The sequence below is a fragment of the Podarcis vaucheri genome (genome assembly GCF_965113315.1).
Source record: "Podarcis vaucheri genome assembly, chromosome: 8".
Taxonomy (NCBI): domain Eukaryota; kingdom Metazoa; phylum Chordata; class Lepidosauria; order Squamata; family Lacertidae; genus Podarcis; species Podarcis vaucheri.
The window spans coordinates 2,636,755-2,655,551 of record NC_138766.1 but is presented as its reverse complement, the minus strand read 5'-3'; the positions used below and the strand labels follow the sequence as shown (position 1 = coordinate 2,655,551).

Below are 18,797 nucleotides of genomic sequence, written 5' to 3'. Positions count from 1 at the left end.
AATGTAATTACCTCTTCAGAGAAAGAAAACAATCAAAAGCCATCCTTTCATTCTGAGCACAACTTTTGTCTTAAGGCACTTTTTGTCTAGCGCAGTTTGAGAGCAGCCTCCGCTGCAGCACCTCCATCATGGCTTCATTTGATCTGATTTTGTCTTTTCTCTTTCTCATTTGTTCCTGGGTACTCTTTACCAACTTGTGGTGCAAGTGCACTCCACAAGGGACAAATCCATCCATTTGCATTTGCAAGTAGGTGCACTGACTTGCCAGCTTCAAGCTCCAAACAGATGCACAAAAGTGCAAGTAAAAGTGCTTGAGAGCAGGCTAGGATATAATGCCACTAACAATGAGGGACGTTGCCCTAGTTGTCCAAAGCCCAAAGTCTCAAATCCCTACTAAACCCCCCGTCAAGTTCTTCTTCCTAGCTGAGATGCAGGCTTCTTCAGCTGCTCTCTTCTTCTGAAACATTTGGGGAAAACAGGAGACAAAGTATGTTACTGCAATGTAGTCAGCACCCGGTGATACCTATATCTGGTCAGTGTTAGCTGGATTCCCTGCAACTGCAGGACAATCTCATTTCCCTCTTGCTGGGATAAGTAACAAAGAACATCACTCAGAGCCTGGATCTCCTTAAAGTAGTTTCTTCATTTTGATTCATTGTCCTGAGAACACTGACCCAAAGTTTTGATAAGCCGAGTTACCAGTGGTGGTGGTTGTGCTGCAATGGAACTCCTGGGGTCAGGATCCGGTAGAACAAGTTCTGTGTTCCCATAGAGACTTTAGACTTCTTTTTCTCAGTGCATAACTATATGTGGCCTTAACTGTGTAGTTCTGGCCTTGAGTACAATTTCTACGCACGCTTAGGGCCCAGCCATGTTTCCCCTTAAATCCAGAACTCTTCGTGCCATTTTCAATTTGGTCCAGGGCTGGGTGTTCCCACTTGCGATTTTTGCCTTGGATTTTACTTGGGAAAGACCCCCAAAACCCAGTGTTTTCCCCTTCATTCTTCATATAACCAATAGTCTGCTTTTCGTGTTGTCTTCACCTTCAGCTCCCCCCACCCGTGGCAGAGAGTCAGAGAATCAGAAAACCAGAGAATCAAACCATCATTTGACATATGCAAAAGGAGCTGCGACCCTTCCAATACCTATTAATTAACACTTATTTTTAAAGACAGAAAATAAAGCTGTGATTGGAATCATCACAACAAATCAAAGAAAACGAGCAGGAACACACATTTTGCACATGTATCATTTGACCACAGTTTTTATCAGCGCTAAACAGGGAAGAGTAATAAAAAATTAAGCACTCAGAGAAAACTGGAAGTGCACTGCAACCAGAGAAATTATCCTGTAGGTGATGGGGGGAAAAGAAGGAAAGGAGGGAAGAGCAGATTGCCCCAAACACAGCTCCCAGGAAAGCGTGCTTATTCCCCTTCAAGATCTATTTTAGGATTAGAAGAGGGACAAATATTTCTTCCAGTTTTCTGTAGACTAATGTTTGTCCTGATTCAGCAGGAAACAGCGCGTTTTCCTAGGAAAGGCAATGGGACAAGAAAAAACCCTACTGGACCCGTGATAATGGATAGATACAAAAGGCTAGAAATCACAGGACAAACAGCTGTGTGGACGGGCCCTTACTGTCGTGAGTGAAGACTCAAGCTGTATTAGGGGCCTCCTACTTGCAACTTGCCCTGTAAACAAGTCCCCTTACCCTTCCATGCTATAATCCCAAACTGAACTGGAGGCCCGGTGCTGTCCATTTGCGTGGGGGTAGAAACCTGCACTCCAGAGCAAAACTGTGCAGTTTGGTCCTGAAACAGCACCCCCTCCATCCCACACAGTAAACTGTTCAATTTCAAGAGCCACTTGTGACATGAGATGTGCGGGGTTTAGAACCTTTTATCTCAGGATGTTGTATATTACTTTAAATTCTTGATTGGTTACACTTTTTTTGGGGGGGGGGACTTAATTAAAAATTATTCATGCTTGTCAGCAAAGGTCATTGGCTATGACAGGTCAGACAAGCTACAATGCAAGTCTCTCAGTTTTTCATCTCCAGTAAAGGTCAGTACATAGCACTGCCTATATGAAAAAGCTTCAGCATTTCACATCATTGAGAAAAGTGTTAAGCAAATTAACTCCAAGAAAGGAAGTTCTCAAAAGGTTTATTTCTCACCCAGAAAACTAACAGGAAGGGAAAGTAACCTTGGCTGTATTGTATGGGCGTTAAGGCCTCATTGCTTATGCAGAACGAATTGTGTTGCTAGGGCATTCTCTTAATACCTACCAAAAGCTGTCCAGCAAAACAGATAAAAAGAATGAAGGAGAGCACAAGGAAGGCAGCTCCAAAGGAGATCCCAAGGGCAGACTTTCTACAAGACAGGGAGAAAGGCCTGTTAGAGAAACCAATGTACAAATAAAAGACACAGAAGGAATTCTGGTTGATGGATTGTTCAAGCACGTTTGCAGTCACTTAATGTGACTGCAACAGCCATGTGGGTCTGCCTCCTTTGAAAATTGCTTAAAAGGAAAAAAGAAAATGCATCATATATTATTGTATCTTAAAGAATAGGCAGAATGAATTCAGTCTTGATTGGTCTACTTTGGTTGTATTGAAATCCCAATGGTACATTCTGGTATGTTTTAAATTTTCAAAACAAGAGTGAATACTAAGGAATGGATCTTTTAATAATTGTAGGTTAGATTAGTTTTAGGTATAAGTAATCTAAATGAATATTTGCACTTGTTGAGGAACTAAGAAGTGGCTTGCTGAATAACACCAACTTTTATATTCCTGCTCTTTTCATCTTTCTTTGTTTTTGATTGCAAGCTGATTTGCATGGGCATTTGCCCAGAAAAGCAAGCTAAAAATTATATCTACCATCGATCTCCATTTGGCCCCAGATGGGAGTCAGAATGCTGTAGGCCCACCACTAACCCCTCCTGCAAACTTTCCTATTAGAGTACCCATGTGGATTTTGACATGGACTATGATCTATCCAACATGGAAGCAGCAAGGACGTTTACTCCTTCCAGGCAACACCTCTCATTCCATGTGGCAGCAATCTTTCCTGGAAGCCCTTTTGCCAAAACAAACATGCTTTAAGACTAGATGTGCTTATGTACTGGGTTTGGAGAAACGCAATGTACCTTCTCAAGGTTGCTGTCGTTTTCTTTTTTACATGAGTAGGAACAAAAAAGATCTGAGGGGCCAATGCTAGTGTATTGCCCAGGAACTCCCAAAACTGGAGCTAGCTAAGCAGTCCAGCATCCCAGAAACAAGGAGGTATTAAGTAGGCTACTACAAACTAGTCTGTCATTAACCAATGGCACCTTCTGTCTATCCCTGTTTTTAAGATTTCAATATATGTATGGGAAAGATGTTCATTGACAGATTCCTGCAGGGAGCTAATTTTTATCTTCAAGAGCTTCGACTTGAGTTTGATAATTTCAGTATCTTTCACTCTGTGGGGCTGGGTGTTCTTTTTTTTTTTGTTTGTACATTCATGTTTCAACAGATTTCAGTCAGTGCAGAGGCTTGGACTGCATAAGAGCTTCATTGTTAAAACATCTTTTGAATATAAAAATCCATGGCAGCCCTCCCTTTTCTTTTACCAGGTGCAGGAGAAAGAAAGCCCTTATAAACACGAGTGGGTTTTCTGAACTTCTTTCTTTCTTTCTTTCTTTCTTTCTTTCTTTCTTTCTTTCTTTTTTGTCAATTGCTTCCTGACAATCGATAGTACAAGTGGTTTGTTTTTTTGGAAATTCAAGTGTGCTGTACATACTGTTCTACTGCTCCCATCCCAATATTCTGAAAGTTTCCTATTTATAAATGCATAAAATTCAACAGCGGTTTGAATTGCACAAGGCTTTTGAGCAGTTTTGTATGACTTGAACTGCTCCCACCCAGAGGCTCTTTCCCAGAAACCAGTCATTTGTCTGTGTGTCACAACACAGTGTCCTATCCCAGTCCCATCCAGATATGCTGCAGCAATACCAGTGTTGGAAGGCCAGCTCTGTAGCTCTGTTCTAATGGGCACTGATGGGTCAGAAAGATGTAGGAGGGTAAAACCAGCCAGAATTACATGCCAGGATTTATTTATTTATTTAATCAGCCAGCCCCTTATTGCATTTGGGATTAATGGCACAACCTTCCCAGACCTGGGGTTGGACTCGATGGCCCTTGTGGTCTCTTCCAACTCTATGATTCTATGATTCTATGAAAAGGGTGACAACAACATGAATGGAGATAAACAAAGAGCTGTGCAAATTTCTTACTTACTTGGGTAGTACTAGGATCTGCACAAGAAAAATGCAGAAGAATATAAGACAAGCACAGGTCACATAGTACTTGAACGCAGGAAGCGTTGTTGCTCTATACTAAAACAAAATTAGAAAGAGATTACAAAAAAACCCTAATATAATTTTTAAACAGTTGGTAAAATTAACTCAGTTACTAGAACAGAGGCTTATTCTTCCTGAGCTGACGATTAACTCAAAGACTTTAAAGAAAAGAACTGGAAAAAATCACGGGGAGCAGGTTCATCAGCTGCTCTTAGCTATAGGAGCTAAAGAGACCCTCCATGTGCCACGGTGATGCACCTCTGCCGTGGCAGAGGGACCAATTATGGGAAATGGGTCTTGCTTTCATGCCCAGCTGATGGACTTCCTGGAAGCATCTCTTTGGTCAGGGGGCAGGAAACTAGATGGACTCTTGGACTGATCCATCACAGATTTTATATTGTTATATTGTACCTCTTCAATGGTTTTCCAGAAAGAAAACAGCAAGAGGAGGCACTGCCACTAACAGTTGTGCCTCTCTTGACCATTTATTTAAAAAATGTTTTACATAAACAAGGGGCTCAAAAACTGTGACTATTTGGGGTACGTAACTATAATTATAGGGACGTGGGTGGCGCTGTGGGTTAAACCACAGAGCCTAGGGCTTGGCGATCAGAAGGTTGGAGGTTCGAATCCCCGCTACGGGGTGAGCTCCCGTTGCTCGGTCCCTGCTCCTGCCAACCTAGCAGTTCGAAAGCACATCAAAGTGCAAGTAGATAAATAGGTACCGCTCCGGTGGCAAGGTAAATGGTGTTTCCATGCGCTGCTCTGGTTCGCCAGAAACGGCTTAGTCATGCTGGCCACATGACCGGGAAGCTGTACGCCGGCTCCCTCAGCCAATAAAGCGAGATGAGCGCCGCAACCCCAGAGTCGGCCACGACTGGACCTAATGGTCAAGGGTCCTTTAGCTATAATTATAGGAAACAAACCACCAATAAGTTCTCTTGCGCAAGTCCTATCGAACTGCACCTGATGCTCCCTTATGCTGCGTTTTAGTGGAGCGCTTCCCAGTTGATTGTAGCAAGGCCTACGGGGATAACATGTTTATCATGGAATGTTTCCCTTTCTCCCTGCAATGGAATATGGGCAAAACCAACTTGGCCCAGAAATCCCCAAGCAGCCCACTTCTAGCCTTAGAATAAGCTGACATAATTGAACCAGAAATGTTGAAGACGGAGCAGGAGATAACCACTGTGTGTTAGCACTGAAAACATTCAGAGCAAAAAGAGAAAGGAAGGACGACTCTCTCGTTTGGACCAAATGCTCTGATTTGTTAGGCCTGGTGGACAAGCATATATAATACACAGCAGTGGAAGAACTCAAAACCAACAAAGTTCAAGTTCTCTGGTCAGTCAGATGCCACTTCTATGAAATTTACAGTGCTTTGCAGGAAGAGCCGAAAGGCTGCAATCTGGAGAACAGGCATATCATTTACATTTCCAGAAGGAATCCAATTTTGCTCCATGTCAGGAAGGAGATTAAATAGAAGAACCGGTGAGAAAAACCGTTCTACCTCAACTTAGACACCAACAGGGCCACACATTCAGGTAAGAGGACTCCCATGTAACTAGAAACAACTAGTGCCATGACTTGCTTTTACAAAATGAACACAGAACCCTGATATTGTATGCTAAGTGTTAAAGGTAAAGGTAAAGGGACCCCTGACCATTAGGTCAAGTCGTGGCTGACTCTGGGGTTGCGGCGCTCATCTTGTTTTATTGGCTGAGGGAGCCGGCGTACAGCTTCCGGGTCATGTGGCCAGCATGACTAAGCCGCTTCTGGCGAAACCAAAGCAGCGCACGGAAACGCCGTTTACCTTCCCGCCGGAGCAGTACCTATTTATCTACTTGCACTTTGACGTGCTTTCAAACTGCTAGGTTGGCAGGAGCAGGGACCGAGCAACGGGAGCTCACCCCGTCCCAGGGATTCAAACCGCCGACCTTCCAATCGGCAAGTCCTAGGCTCAGTGGTTTAACCCACAGCGCCACCCGCGTCCCTTCTATGCTAAGTGTTACTTACTTCTTTTTCCAGTGCTTTGTTATAGAAGAGCAATGATATCCTTTGAATATCCTCAGACTTAAGCCACTGCCTAGAAGAGGAAGAAAGAACATACAGAATATTATACATAAAGCTGGATAATTATTTGCTTATTATACTTTTCTGAAAAGTTTAAGTAAGAGGCACAGGGAAGCCTGAGAAAAGAAACTATAGCCCTGTGAGGGAATACAACCAATTTCAATTTTTAATATAGGGAGTTTGCGTTTCTTAGTGCAGAAAGTATTGATGTGATGTGTAGAGATCTTTCCTATTCTGATTAATTCAAGAAGGTTCTGGAAGCTTCTCTGTATGAAAGAAGCTTCATGATTGTTTGGGTTATACCTTCTGGGAAGCTGGTTTGAACTGGTTCTCTTATCTCTTCTAATTAAGGTCATGCTGACTATAAATATAGACCAGAAGGAGCCTGGGTTTTACTTTCTATCTCTCTTCCTTTTGGTGTGGTATTCTGTGCATAGTATGCCTAGTGTTAAGGTTTAGTCTTGCTATAGGTTTATAAGTTTTGTAAGTGCTGCAACTGGATTTTTATGGACTGTACCAATCCTGAATGTACTGGTCTGTGACCATTATGTTTATTTGCCTTCAGTAGCAAGTAAAGCTCTTCTGGATGAAGTGCAATTGCCTCTGGTCTATTTTTGGGAATCTCTGCTACATGTTTAAGTTTTTTCTCTTTCTCTGGCACTGGCGCGTCAAATAGCCACGGTCCATACTGGCAATGAGACCTTCTGATTTCAAACCTTCTGAGTAAACAACACTATATGATCATGTGTTGGTGCTCTTAGTTGATCTAGTCCCAAAAGAATATTTGAGAGAGCAGCTTCTTGACATTCAACTCATTTAAGCAATTATAGGTTAAACCCAGACCTTGAATTATGTCCCCAAATTATAAACAGCCAGTGAGGATTCTGGAGCTCTGCTACACATGCTCTGGGCAGTCCACTGAACCAGAAGGCAAGAGGAACAACTGCAGATCAAATTTCACACTTAAATTCAGTTTAAGTAGCTGAGGCTTAAGCATGCAAAACAATACACATAAATAAAAAATGTTTGCATATGTATCAGCAACCTTAGCAAACAGAATCCAGCAAGTGATAGTATCTGTTATTAAGAATGACCAGACCAGTTTTCTAAAACAAGACAAGCAGCAGATAATATTAGAGAAGTGATGAATTTGGTAGATTTAAAGAAAAATAAAGACCATTTTCTAATTTTATGACTAGATGCTAAAAAGGCTTTGACAAAATTTATAAACAAAGGTAAAGGTAAAGGTAAAGGAACTCCTGACTGTTAGGTCCAGTTGCGGACGACTCTGGGGTTGCAGCGCTCATCTCACTTTACTGGCCAAGGGAGCTGGCGTTTGTCCGCAGACAGCTTGACTAAGCCGCTTCTGGCGAACTAGAGCAGCACATGGAAACACTGGCATGCTTTCGAACTGCTAGGTTGGCAGGAGCAGGGACCGAGCAACAGGAGCTCACCCCATCGCGGGGATTCAAACCGCCAACCTTCTGATCGGCAAGCCACAGCATGTTTAGACCACAGCGCCACCTGCGTACAGAGGTAGCTCTAACTAAATTTCGTTTTCCTTTGTGTTTTATAAAATGGATTAAAATATTGTATGACTCGCCTACATCTAGAGTTAAAGTGAATGGCAAAAGTCTGCTACTTTTCCACTGTCCCGAAGAATTGGGCAAGAGCGTCTACATTCACCTTAGAAACCCCACCCCCGGCTTGTGCTATTACAGGGCAGTTCACAATTCAGTTGAATATAAATTGGTTTTATCTGCAGATGATATTCTTTTGTGTATTTTGAAGCCTCATACTAACATTCCTATGTTGAGCCAAACAATAGATACCTTTGGTAAAATATCAGAATATTAACTGGTCCAAGTTGGAACGATTTTTCTTGCATTTTTGATAATTTTCTCTCTCTCTTATTCTTTTTCTTTCATCACTTTGTTTTCAATAAATGAAATTCTTTTAATAAAGTAAAAACCACCACCACCACCACAACAACAACCTATAGCACATTCCCCAACAATGAAGAGGACCAAAGAGCCTCACCTCATATGGTGTTCTAAATAGGTCTCTGAGTCATTTAGCATAGTCTTTGCTCAGTTCTCATTTGCTTCCAATAAACCAGACACCCCAGGTAACTAAAACACTTATTCCTCATCTATAGGAAATTCAGCAATGGAGTGTTTTGGTCCTTTGAACTCCTGACTTCCAAACACAGTGAATCACTGGACTTACCAGAGAGAGGGGTGGGGGAAGGACAGGGTGAAGAGAGCTCTGTGTGGAGTGGCATAGCCAATGAGGCACTCTTGCCATTATGTTGGCAGAACATGAGACAAATCTTCTCAGGGTCACATTGGGCAAGTTACCGGCATTGCAGGGGGTTGGACTAGATGGCCCTTGTTATCCCTTCTGTGTTTCTGTGTGCTTGCACAGTGCCAAGGTCTTGGTGCCTTGCCCCTCCCCACATTGGTTAGCCCCAGTGACATGCTGTTTTCGGAAGCCAGGAGAGCAGCAGTGCCTCACCTACACCACTGCACAGAGCGCTACTGGTGGTATCAGTATCAGGGCAACCTTGGGTGCAAACATACTTTTGAGCGTTTATTCCATCAATTGCTCGAATCATCCTTTCATTCAGTTCTTCTTCAAACTTCTTCTTCTGAGATTTTGTTCTGTGGAGGACAAAAGGGCAAATAGGAGTTAGTAGCCTTGGGGAAAATACCCGAATAAGGCATGGCAACGATTAGAGAGAACAAAGAGAACAGAGAACAAAAAGGAAGCCAGCTCTTTGTATTCCTGTTTTCCTGCAGCAGTATATAAAACAGAGTCTACACAACTTGCCATATTTGGACCTGCATTTAACATCAGCCATTCGTTTTGCAACATGAAGTTGACTTGTTGCTGAGATGACTTTAGAACAACATAACCAACAGTTTGACTTCAGGTCGTCCCAAAACTGCAGGAAACTAGAATTTAGGAATTCTCTTAGAATAACTGGGTCTGATATAGTTGCCCTCAAGGGGACTGGTAAAGTTACACATTTTGTTACCTATAAACTTGACCAGTTACCTTATGTGATTCTGTGGTATCGTAACATTTAGAAGTTTGCAAGAAATGGCTTATTTTATCTCTTCACTCTTCATGATGAAGCCTCTGAATGAATGAACCAAGTTTATCTGCACCACCTGAAGTCTCTGACTATATGCCTCCATGGGCATATTCTTCCTTTCACAAGCCCAAGGTAGCCTAAAAGCCCTAAGAGGAGAGCCTTCCTTTCTGACCCAACTCAGAGCACCCACCAAGATGAACATAGTTCACAGCTACATGTGGTAGGTAGCTCACTAAGAGAGTAACTCTTCTGCTTTTCTGTCTTGCCTGAAACTACAAAAGAGTCACCTGGCAGGTAGGTGTCATGGGACTGCCAGAGAATGCCGGGAGGAGGAGGAGGAACATTCAGAGGGAGGTGGGCAGGAAGGGGCGGATGGGGAAGGGGGAGAGAGCCAGGAGGCGGAAAGGCCCTTAGATGCAGAAGAGCAGAGCCCCAGCACGCACAGGAAGTTCTGGTACTGATGGTGAGGCGGTGCCTTTTCCGTCTGCCCAGGAGAGGAGAGAGTTAAAGAGGAGGGGCGAGAGGCGTCACAGGAAACTTCCTCGCCTTTTCTGTTGGAGGAGAAGCCGGCAAAAGCCACTCCCAGAATCTGAACTGGAGGATTCAGGTGCATGATTGTAATGTGCTGCCTGTACATATGTAAAATAAAGAACTGTAAATATCTCTGAATGAGCAGAGGTGCTTATTGCGAAGAGCATACATGAGCTATCACAGTAGGTCACAAACATTGTTATCTATTTATTGAGCTTGGACTGCTCTTCATCCATTCCAGATTTCAAGGTGGTATATGGGGTCCTACCAGACTGAATTTTTTTGCAAGTGTATTCTGCATTGGTACAATAATAGTACATTAGTGGTTGGATTTATAGTGGAGCACCATATATAACTCAGTTTTATTAGTTGTTCCCTAAAGCCACATTATTGCCATCTGGAAAAGCAGTATAGTGTGACAAAAGTGGTACCAGCCCACCCCCCAGAGCCCTTGTGGTATGAAGAGCTGCAGAATTTCAGCAGGAAGCTAAGGGACATGAAATGATTGGAAACAGAGCAAAATGTCTGCCCCAAAACTTTTGCAGGTGCAAACATTATTGAAAGTAAGATTATACATAAATGAGCACAGATCTTCAGGAATGGACAATAAACGATGCCTGGAGGGACCCACAAATAATATTTTAAACAATTACCATGTCCAATAAAAAATTAACAAGTTAAATAAGATATTAACAATTGGAAGCTGCCCTACACTGAGTCAGACCATAAGAGTTTGAGCAATCAACAACCACAGTAAGACTTTGAACCATCATGTATCTCCAAATGCCTGGCTAAGCCTGGAACTGGAAACCCAATAACATAACGGCCATCCATGACTCCAGGAGAAAGGAATTTCACAGTTGGGACATCACTGCAGAGAAAGCCTTCTCCTGCGTTGCCACCCATCAGGCCACAAGAAAGGCTGGCTGGCATTGGGAGGGACATGTCCTCAAGCAAATGGGTCCCAAGTCAGTTATGGCTTTATATAATGACATCATGAGAAGTAGCACATAGGATGTCAGAACAGATCCCATGTGGTTGGTTTTATGTGGGTGTACCAGGTAACAGGGACGCGGGTGGCGCTGTGGGTTAAGCCACAGAGCCTAGGACTTGCCAATCAGAAGGTCGGTGGTTTGAACCCCGTGACGGGGTGAGCTCCCGTTGCTCGGTCCCTGTTCCTGCCAACCTAGCAGTTCAAAAGCACGTTAAAGTGCAAGTTGATCAATTGGTACCGCTCGGGCGGGAAGGTAAACGGCGTTTCCATGCGCTGCTCTGGTTCACCAGAAGCAGCTTAGTCATGCTGGCCACATGACCCGGAAGCTGTACACCGGCTCCCTCGGCCAATAGAGCGAGATGAGCGCCGCAACCTCAAAGTCATCCACAACTGGACCTAATGGTCAGGGGTCCCTTTACCAGGTAACATCCAACAGAACTCTTGCATTCTGCACTAGCTGAAGTTCCCAGACCACCTTCAAAGGTTGCTCTATGTAGAGCACATTACAGAAATCTAACTGTGAGGTTACTAGGGCATGAAGTCCTGTGGCCAGACTATCCCAGCCCACAAAAGGCATTCTTACAATTACTAAGCAGTTGGCTGATTTCAAGTCTCAGGGCTGAATTAGACATGGCATCTGTCATATGACTTGACATTGTATAGTGGAGTTTCCCCTCAATGGTGGGGCAGATCAAGACCACTGAATAGGAAAGGGGGGCTTTGTCCTCACCAAGGTCCCCAAACTAGACTTCCTTCCACGCTTGTTATTCATAATGGAAGGAAAGCTTTTATTGTGAACTCCCCTCCCATTGTGAATAGCCAGCGTTTGCAGGGGTGGGGGTGGGGGGTGGGGGTCCAGTTCTAATCAGGACTGCAGCAGCAACAAAATGCTTAAGTCACCCTCCAATACTGTAAGTACTTCAACAAATCCAGGCCAATACAAAAGAGCAAATGTGCTGTAGCATCAGCTTGCCTGAGTCAAATTGTAGCGGAATTATATTATTTCAGCTTAATCCTAACTGCTGTTCAAAATGACCCTAGCTAACAAAGTGAATGCTTATATAGATTAGAATTGCTGGTTAAAGAGAGTACAGTGGTACCTCAGGTTACATACGCTTCAGGTTACATATGCTTCAGGTTACAGACTCCGCTAACCCAGAAATAGTACCTCGGGTTGAGAACTTTGCTTCAGGATGAGAACAGAAAATGTGCAGCGGCAGCGAGGCCCCATTAGCTAAAGTGGTGCTTCAGGTTAAGAACAGTTTCAGGTTAAGAACGGACCTCCAGAACGAATTAAGTACTTAACCCAAGGTACCACTGCAATGCATTTTTCTCATAGAATCAATGTCTGAAAAATCAACACATACCTTTCTCTACAACGCTGGAAATTATACTGACCCATAGGCATGTCCTAAGAGAAATTGAGAGAAAATGTCCACATAGTATTATAAAAAAAATTCTTGATTCTCAGTATATAAGGTTGTATTGTAAAGCAAATGTTGTGTCAGAGAACATTTTCTCCAGCTCAAAAATCCCAGTGAAGTATATGATAAAATCCTTATTAATTTTAATGGGCCAGGATTGCATCAGTGCAATTCCTTGCATGTCAACTCATAAGCAAAGTCCTACTGAGCTGAATATGACTTACTCCCTGGTCAATGTGTATAGCCTGAGTGGTGCAAGCCAAACGACGGCAACACACCCAGCTGAATTAAGCATGAGAGACTAATGATTTCAGGATCATATTAATACAGGCCAAGCTCTGACAGAGCAGAAGACAGGCTGATCAGTATCCTCTTTCTCAGTCAGACACTTGCAGGAAGTCCGCCTGACAGCCATGAAAGCAACACCAGTCCCTAGTTTATTTTCCCAGCTGGTCTTCAGAAGTGTCCCACCCTGGAATTAGGAGATTCCAGGGCTTCAGAGTCTTGTAGCACTCTATGGAGGCTGGTGGAGTTTGTCCATTTCCCTTATCTCCCCTTTCCTACGCTGCACCCCTTTCTTAAAGGGCTCGGGTTCAGGGCTGGTTGCCAGTCTCAAATCTGAGAACTGAATTGTTGTCTGGGGGTGGGGGAAGGAGAGAAATCTGGAGAGGAGGGAAGGGCATGGTTTTCCCTCTCCTCCACTGTGCTAGCGCTGATATATAACGATGCAGAAAACTCATACCATAGTGCTGATCTTGCCGTTTTCTGTAATCATGCTGTCCCGATGGTGCAAGTGAGCAAATGGCTTGGCTGCTCCCCATGACTCCAAGTACCGGGTCATACGAACAGATGCTCTCATTTTAGCTCCATCTAGAGTATTCCGGGGTCGGAAATGATGCTGCGGACTTCGTTTTTCTTCCTGGTTAGGGAATAAATAAACCCAAGAGGTACAGATAGCATAAAGCTTGCACAATTTCTATTATTTTGCCCAATTCATTCTAGTTTTGCTCATCATGGGGTGAAGCCGCGGAGAGCAATAAAACACAAACTACTGAAAATCTTATTTAGCCGCCTCCTGACTTTTGAGATTATAGCTAGTGTTGTGGACAGATAAATAAGGGCAAGGGACTTGTTCCTTAAAATCAAACAAACCAAGATCCTCAGGAAGACGACAATACCACACAGCCACCTAACATAAAGATCTACCGTATTTTTTGCACCATAACACTCACTTTTTTCCTCCTAAAAAGTAAGGGGAAATGTCTGTGCGTGTTATGGAGGGAATGCCTACAGGTGGCATGCCTACGGATTTTCCTCCTCTAAAAACTATGTGCGTGTTATGGTCGGGTCCGTGTTAAAGAGCAAAAAATACGGTAGGTAAGTAAATGCTCAGTGTTGCATTTCTTATTGTCGTGACAAAGCACAATCCAGAAGTGGTTCACCTGATGGGATGGAGCCACAAGAGCAGCTTCTCAGCAGGGATGCCACTGCTGCTGCCGGGAGGAGGTGAGCCACTGCAGGGCTCGCACCACTGCACCTGTGCTGTACCTGTCTCCCTGTCTACGCCGGCCTGCCCACCAGGCAGACTGAAGCAGCCACCTTAGGAGGTGAAATCCAGTGGGTGGTGTGTCCCCCCCACCATGCACATCCCCCGTCCCCTGAAGTGATGGCTTCCAGCAAGATCGCACAAAATTTCTGCAAGATCTCGCTATATCTCGTCGGAAGCCGCTGCAGCAAAACAACCCTGGTAAGCAAGGCTTTGGGGGGGGGTTTCACCTCAGATGGGTCACCCCTCCTCCCAGTCATCTCGACCCTCCCTCTTCTGGGAAGCAGGCATGACATACCTACCAAGAGGCGGCCGCTGTGGCTCTGCCCCACTGGGCAAGCCAGGTCTGGACATGGCCCAGATCACACAGCTGTGAAGCAGAGCTGTGAAGGCAAGCCTGGTGCACTTTTCTCCCCCCCCCCCCGACCCCATCTTATGGCTGTGCCAGAAGAAGAAAGCAAAAGCTTCCACTTTTAGATCAGGCACAGATTAGCCCCAAACCCTAAACTGCGGTTGTACTTAACTATGATTGCCTAAACTCATTTTCATGTCTGAACGAGCCCAATGTAAACCCTAGAAGCCACAGAAGCAAAATCATGGCTCTTGTCTGCTTATATCAGTTTCAAATACAATGTGGAGAAAACAAATGAAACATTACTAACCTTGGGGTTGATAATGAAGTAGGTTTTCACCTTATGCTCCTTGAGATACGGGTCCCTTGCGTCTCCATCCCCATCCTCCACTTGGTAAGCTCCATTCAAGTGGGCCAAGGTGACTGAAGTAATGTGAACACGGCTGAAATTATGGTTTATTTTAAAATGACCATTATACAACATTAAGAATGTCACACTGCTTTTTTTTTTTTTTTACTATTGGGAAATATTCCCAACAGCTATACAAAATGAAATACTTGTGAACTAAACAACACATTGTAAATGAATATATATATATTTGCAGGCAACGAAACTGGATTGCTGTGCACAAAAACAAATGCAAACTCTGCCCTCATTCACGCTGACGTAATCAGCCTAAACTTGTCTGTATTGTTTCAAACTTCAGCAGGAGCTCACGATTCCTGCATTCAAAAATAGAGAAATACATCTGTACACAGAATACGAGCACGTCCAAGGACTACATTAGAACCTCTCCCACCATCCTTCTCTAGACTTTTTATGTGGAGTGGATTCAGTCACTTGAACCTGTAGAACAGAGCAGTAAAACCCTGATTCCAGATGGCCACCTCAGTGAGAACTGGGCCCATCTTTCAATTGCACTCCAGAAAAAGATTCTTATCCCATTATACATAACTAAGCCATTTCTCACCTTTTCACCCCTTGCCTTTTCCTGTAAGACCTATTACAGTCGTTAAGAGTCGTCAACAGTCTCATCTCAGCTGTCTGCCAATCTCCTATTCCCACCACCCTTCTGAGTAATACCCCTCCCCACCTTCTCACTATATAGAAGGATCTGGCAACTTCTGTTTCAGTGTATCTGAAGAAGTGTGCATGCACACGAAAGCTCATACCAAGAACTAACTTAGTTGGTCTTTAAGGTGCTACTGGAAGGAATTTTTTTATTTTGACTATGGCAGACCAACACGGCTACCTATCTGTATCCAGAAAAAGAGCCAGTCTTTAACATTCTCATTTGTTCCAATCAAGTTATCCCTTGTGGGTGAAAAGGATCCAAGGAGCACAAGAAGCCCCAAGGCAAGTGGCTTCTCCATTCAACTACGGTAATACATTTGAAAGGCATGGAGCTGTTCCCTATCCACTTAAATGTTTCTCTTCTCAAGATAGATCAGAGCAGCTTCTATTTGGGGGGTCTGCTTTCTCATCAACTTATGGGAGCCAAACCTATATGCTCAGCAGTTGAACAGTATTGTGTGCCTTCCAAGACTATTGCATTTCAGTAAAAGGGAAAAATCTCTGTTTGCTCAGGATCAGAGCAAATAAACAGGGTAAAATGCATGAATTTTAATAGGGGAGTGGGCACAATCTAGCCACACCTGCAGGCCTACTACTTTCAATTGCAGAGTTAAACACATGGCTTAAAAGGACTTAACTTTGGTGGGATCACATCCAATGTTTAAAAGAGGTAATCAGGCCTATTTAAATCTAGAACATTCCAGTGGGCGAGGCAAGGCCATCCCCTTGGCTGAGGACTACAGGGCCCTCTTAACTGCACAGAGGCGTTTTGGGTGACCGTGTGGGCACCAATTTATTTGGGGAAATGTATCCACACCCATCTTAAATAGAGACTAGTCTTACCCAGGAACTCCTCCGGCTTCCATGTGATTGGCTAGTGTAACATCATGTGACCATACATCATACTGCCATTTCTGCAGTCCAATCACGCCACAAAGGACATTCCCAGAGTGCACTCCTACTCGCATATTAATATCAACTCCAGTTGCATCTCTGACCTTCCTATTGATGAGAAATTATTATCAATTGCAGCTGTTATTTTCTGGACTCTGAAAAAAGCGCACGGTGCTACCATTACCACACAATGACTTTTTCATATGCTACTGTTCATGTCTTAATTAAAAAGTGGTATTTATACTTTTATAACTAAGATATTTGCTGGTTAAAGCACAGCCATGTTAACATCAATATAAAAGTAAACAAGCTAAAAAAAATGGCCACAAATTCAATTCAAGCTCACAAGTATTATTTACAAAGAACTGTTTCTAAATAAAATTGAAACTTGCCTTTTATTTTTTGAGACGAACTGGCAGTTGTCATACCTAGCCTGATCTGGAATCAGATGCTGAGTCCTTGGGAGGACAAACCAAACACCCCACAGGCAAAGGACCTTGAGGAGCAGTCAAGGCGAGCTAAATACAGTGTTGAAGATCCTCTTTGAGGGGCCCTTTGCGTTAATACCTGACAAGGAACCCCTGGAATGGTCCGAGGAGCAGGTGGAGCCATCCTCCAGCCTTTGAGTGCTGGCGCCCAAGTCTTTGGGTTCAGGCCAAAGAGTGACAACACAGTAGAGCTGTGGACCCAGAGTCATTGGTCAACTCATGAAAAGGGGCTTTAGTTGTCAGTAAGCAATCCCTGATTCTCCTTCACTGCTGGTAGCTGTGGTTAGGATGTGATTTAGGAGGCTATGGTATATAAGGTTTCTTGTTCCTGCTGCAAGTCATCATCCTATTCCCCTTGCTATTGTCCATGGTCTTCTCCACCATCAAAATTCAGATTCTAAGCTTATTGGATCAGGGCCTTGTTTTGTGTTACTCTGTAAACTAGACCTAGACGACATGGTGCCCTCCAGTTACTCAGCCCTCAGCCAATGGTCAAGGATGGTGGGAACTGTAGTTCTCAACATCTAGAGACCACCACCTTGGCTACTTCTGCCATAAAGCACTATTTACATTGATGATGCTAGACAAATTTGTGGCTGCTCAAAATTATTGTATACACTCCAACATTGGGCCCTGTAATTTGCACATCAGCCAGCCTCTGCTCCAAGATGGGGGCAGTTAGCCCACTTTTAGAATATCTTCGGAAAATCTGGGAAAGTCGATTGCTGTCATTAAAAAGGTCTTAGCAGATCTAGATCTTCCAACATGGTCAGATAATATAGATCAGTGATGGCCAAACTTGGCCCTCCAGATATTTTGGGACTACAACTCCCATCATCCCTAGCTAACAGGACCAGTGGTCAGGGATGATGGAAATTGTAGTCCTAAAACAGCTGGAGGGCCAAGTTTGGCCATCACTGATCTAGATCCATAACGGGCAGGGAGTGGACACAAAAAAATGGGCAAATCAGTTTCTCGCTTTTGCAATCAAAAGTTTAGTTCTCCACATTTCCACATCAATTTGCTTTTTTAAAAAAAGTCCTCCTGCAAACACCCCAGCATTTTAGTGTTAATTTCGCCTAACATACACATTTGCAAAGCATTTCCCTCTAAAATGATGCTTTTTGTATGTTATGTTCACCAGTATGGACATTTTATGGATGCTTTATCTACATGCATTATTGCACACATTACCTAGCTGGACAACTGGGTTGCAAAATTCGGAGAAGTACAAATTCCCAAGGATGGCTGTACTTCATTTCTTGCATTGTTTGGGAAAGTCTTTAAATGCAAACTGAACAGAATTCTTTGCCATCTCTAGTGGGCACTACATCGTGAGGGAAAGATTGCCTTTTACCTCTTCTGTGTATTATCTTACTGCGCTGCAATGCTGTTTCATGTGGTATACCCCCAAATCCATACCATCCCTCACTGTTGTAGCTATGGAGAGAAACATCATCATCTCATTTGATATGGAGCTGAAAATGTTAAACATACTGAAGCACAAACCAGAGCAAAAGCTTCAGATTTAAGGCAACCATGTGAGGATTACTGGGAAGGTTCAAGGTAAGGACAAGGACAAGTTACAAACCGCCTCTACCTACTTTATGGCTTCACACATGTCCAGTCCCATTTTCACACAGTTCTTGGCATGGTTTTGGAGAGATATAGGGAGGCCGGACACACAGTAGTAGCAATCTCCCAAAATTTTAATTCTCATGCATTCATTTTCCTGAGAGGGGGAAAGAAGGTTCAGTTAGGAGATGGCCAGCACAGCAACTACTCTATTCCGAACTTAAAAATGGAAAGCGTAATGCTGGTGGTCAACAAAAGAGGTTTAAAGTCTCAAGGCAAATTTTTAAAAATGTAGTATAAACACCAACAATTGGGAAACAGTTGCCTGCGAGCACTCCCATTGGAGAGCAGCCTTTACCAAAGGTGTCATGGACTTTGAAGACACTCGAACTCAGGACGCA

The 18,797-nt window shown here is 43.6% G+C and overlaps 1 protein-coding gene across 2 annotated transcripts in view; it reads right to left on the bottom strand.

Annotated features, from left to right (window-relative positions):
- Positions 1-18,797, bottom strand: part of ADCY2 (adenylate cyclase 2) — a gene marked incomplete at its 5' end in the record, with an annotated part of 125,498 nt that overhangs the window by 41,065 nt on the left and 65,636 nt on the right. For both annotated transcript variants that reach the window (XM_082234240.1, XM_082234241.1), the window contains 9 exons: positions 2,288-2,372; positions 4,283-4,380; positions 6,361-6,430; positions 9,000-9,080; positions 12,410-12,453; positions 13,209-13,385; positions 14,675-14,807; positions 16,283-16,441; positions 18,426-18,553. In XM_082234240.1, the coding sequence (XP_082090366.1) occupies positions 2,288-2,372; positions 4,283-4,380; positions 6,361-6,430; positions 9,000-9,080; positions 12,410-12,453; positions 13,209-13,385; positions 14,675-14,807; positions 16,283-16,441; positions 18,426-18,553 (975 nt within the window). The remainder of the gene's footprint in view (positions 1-2,287; positions 2,373-4,282; positions 4,381-6,360; positions 6,431-8,999; positions 9,081-12,409; positions 12,454-13,208; positions 13,386-14,674; positions 14,808-16,282; positions 16,442-18,425; positions 18,554-18,797) is intronic.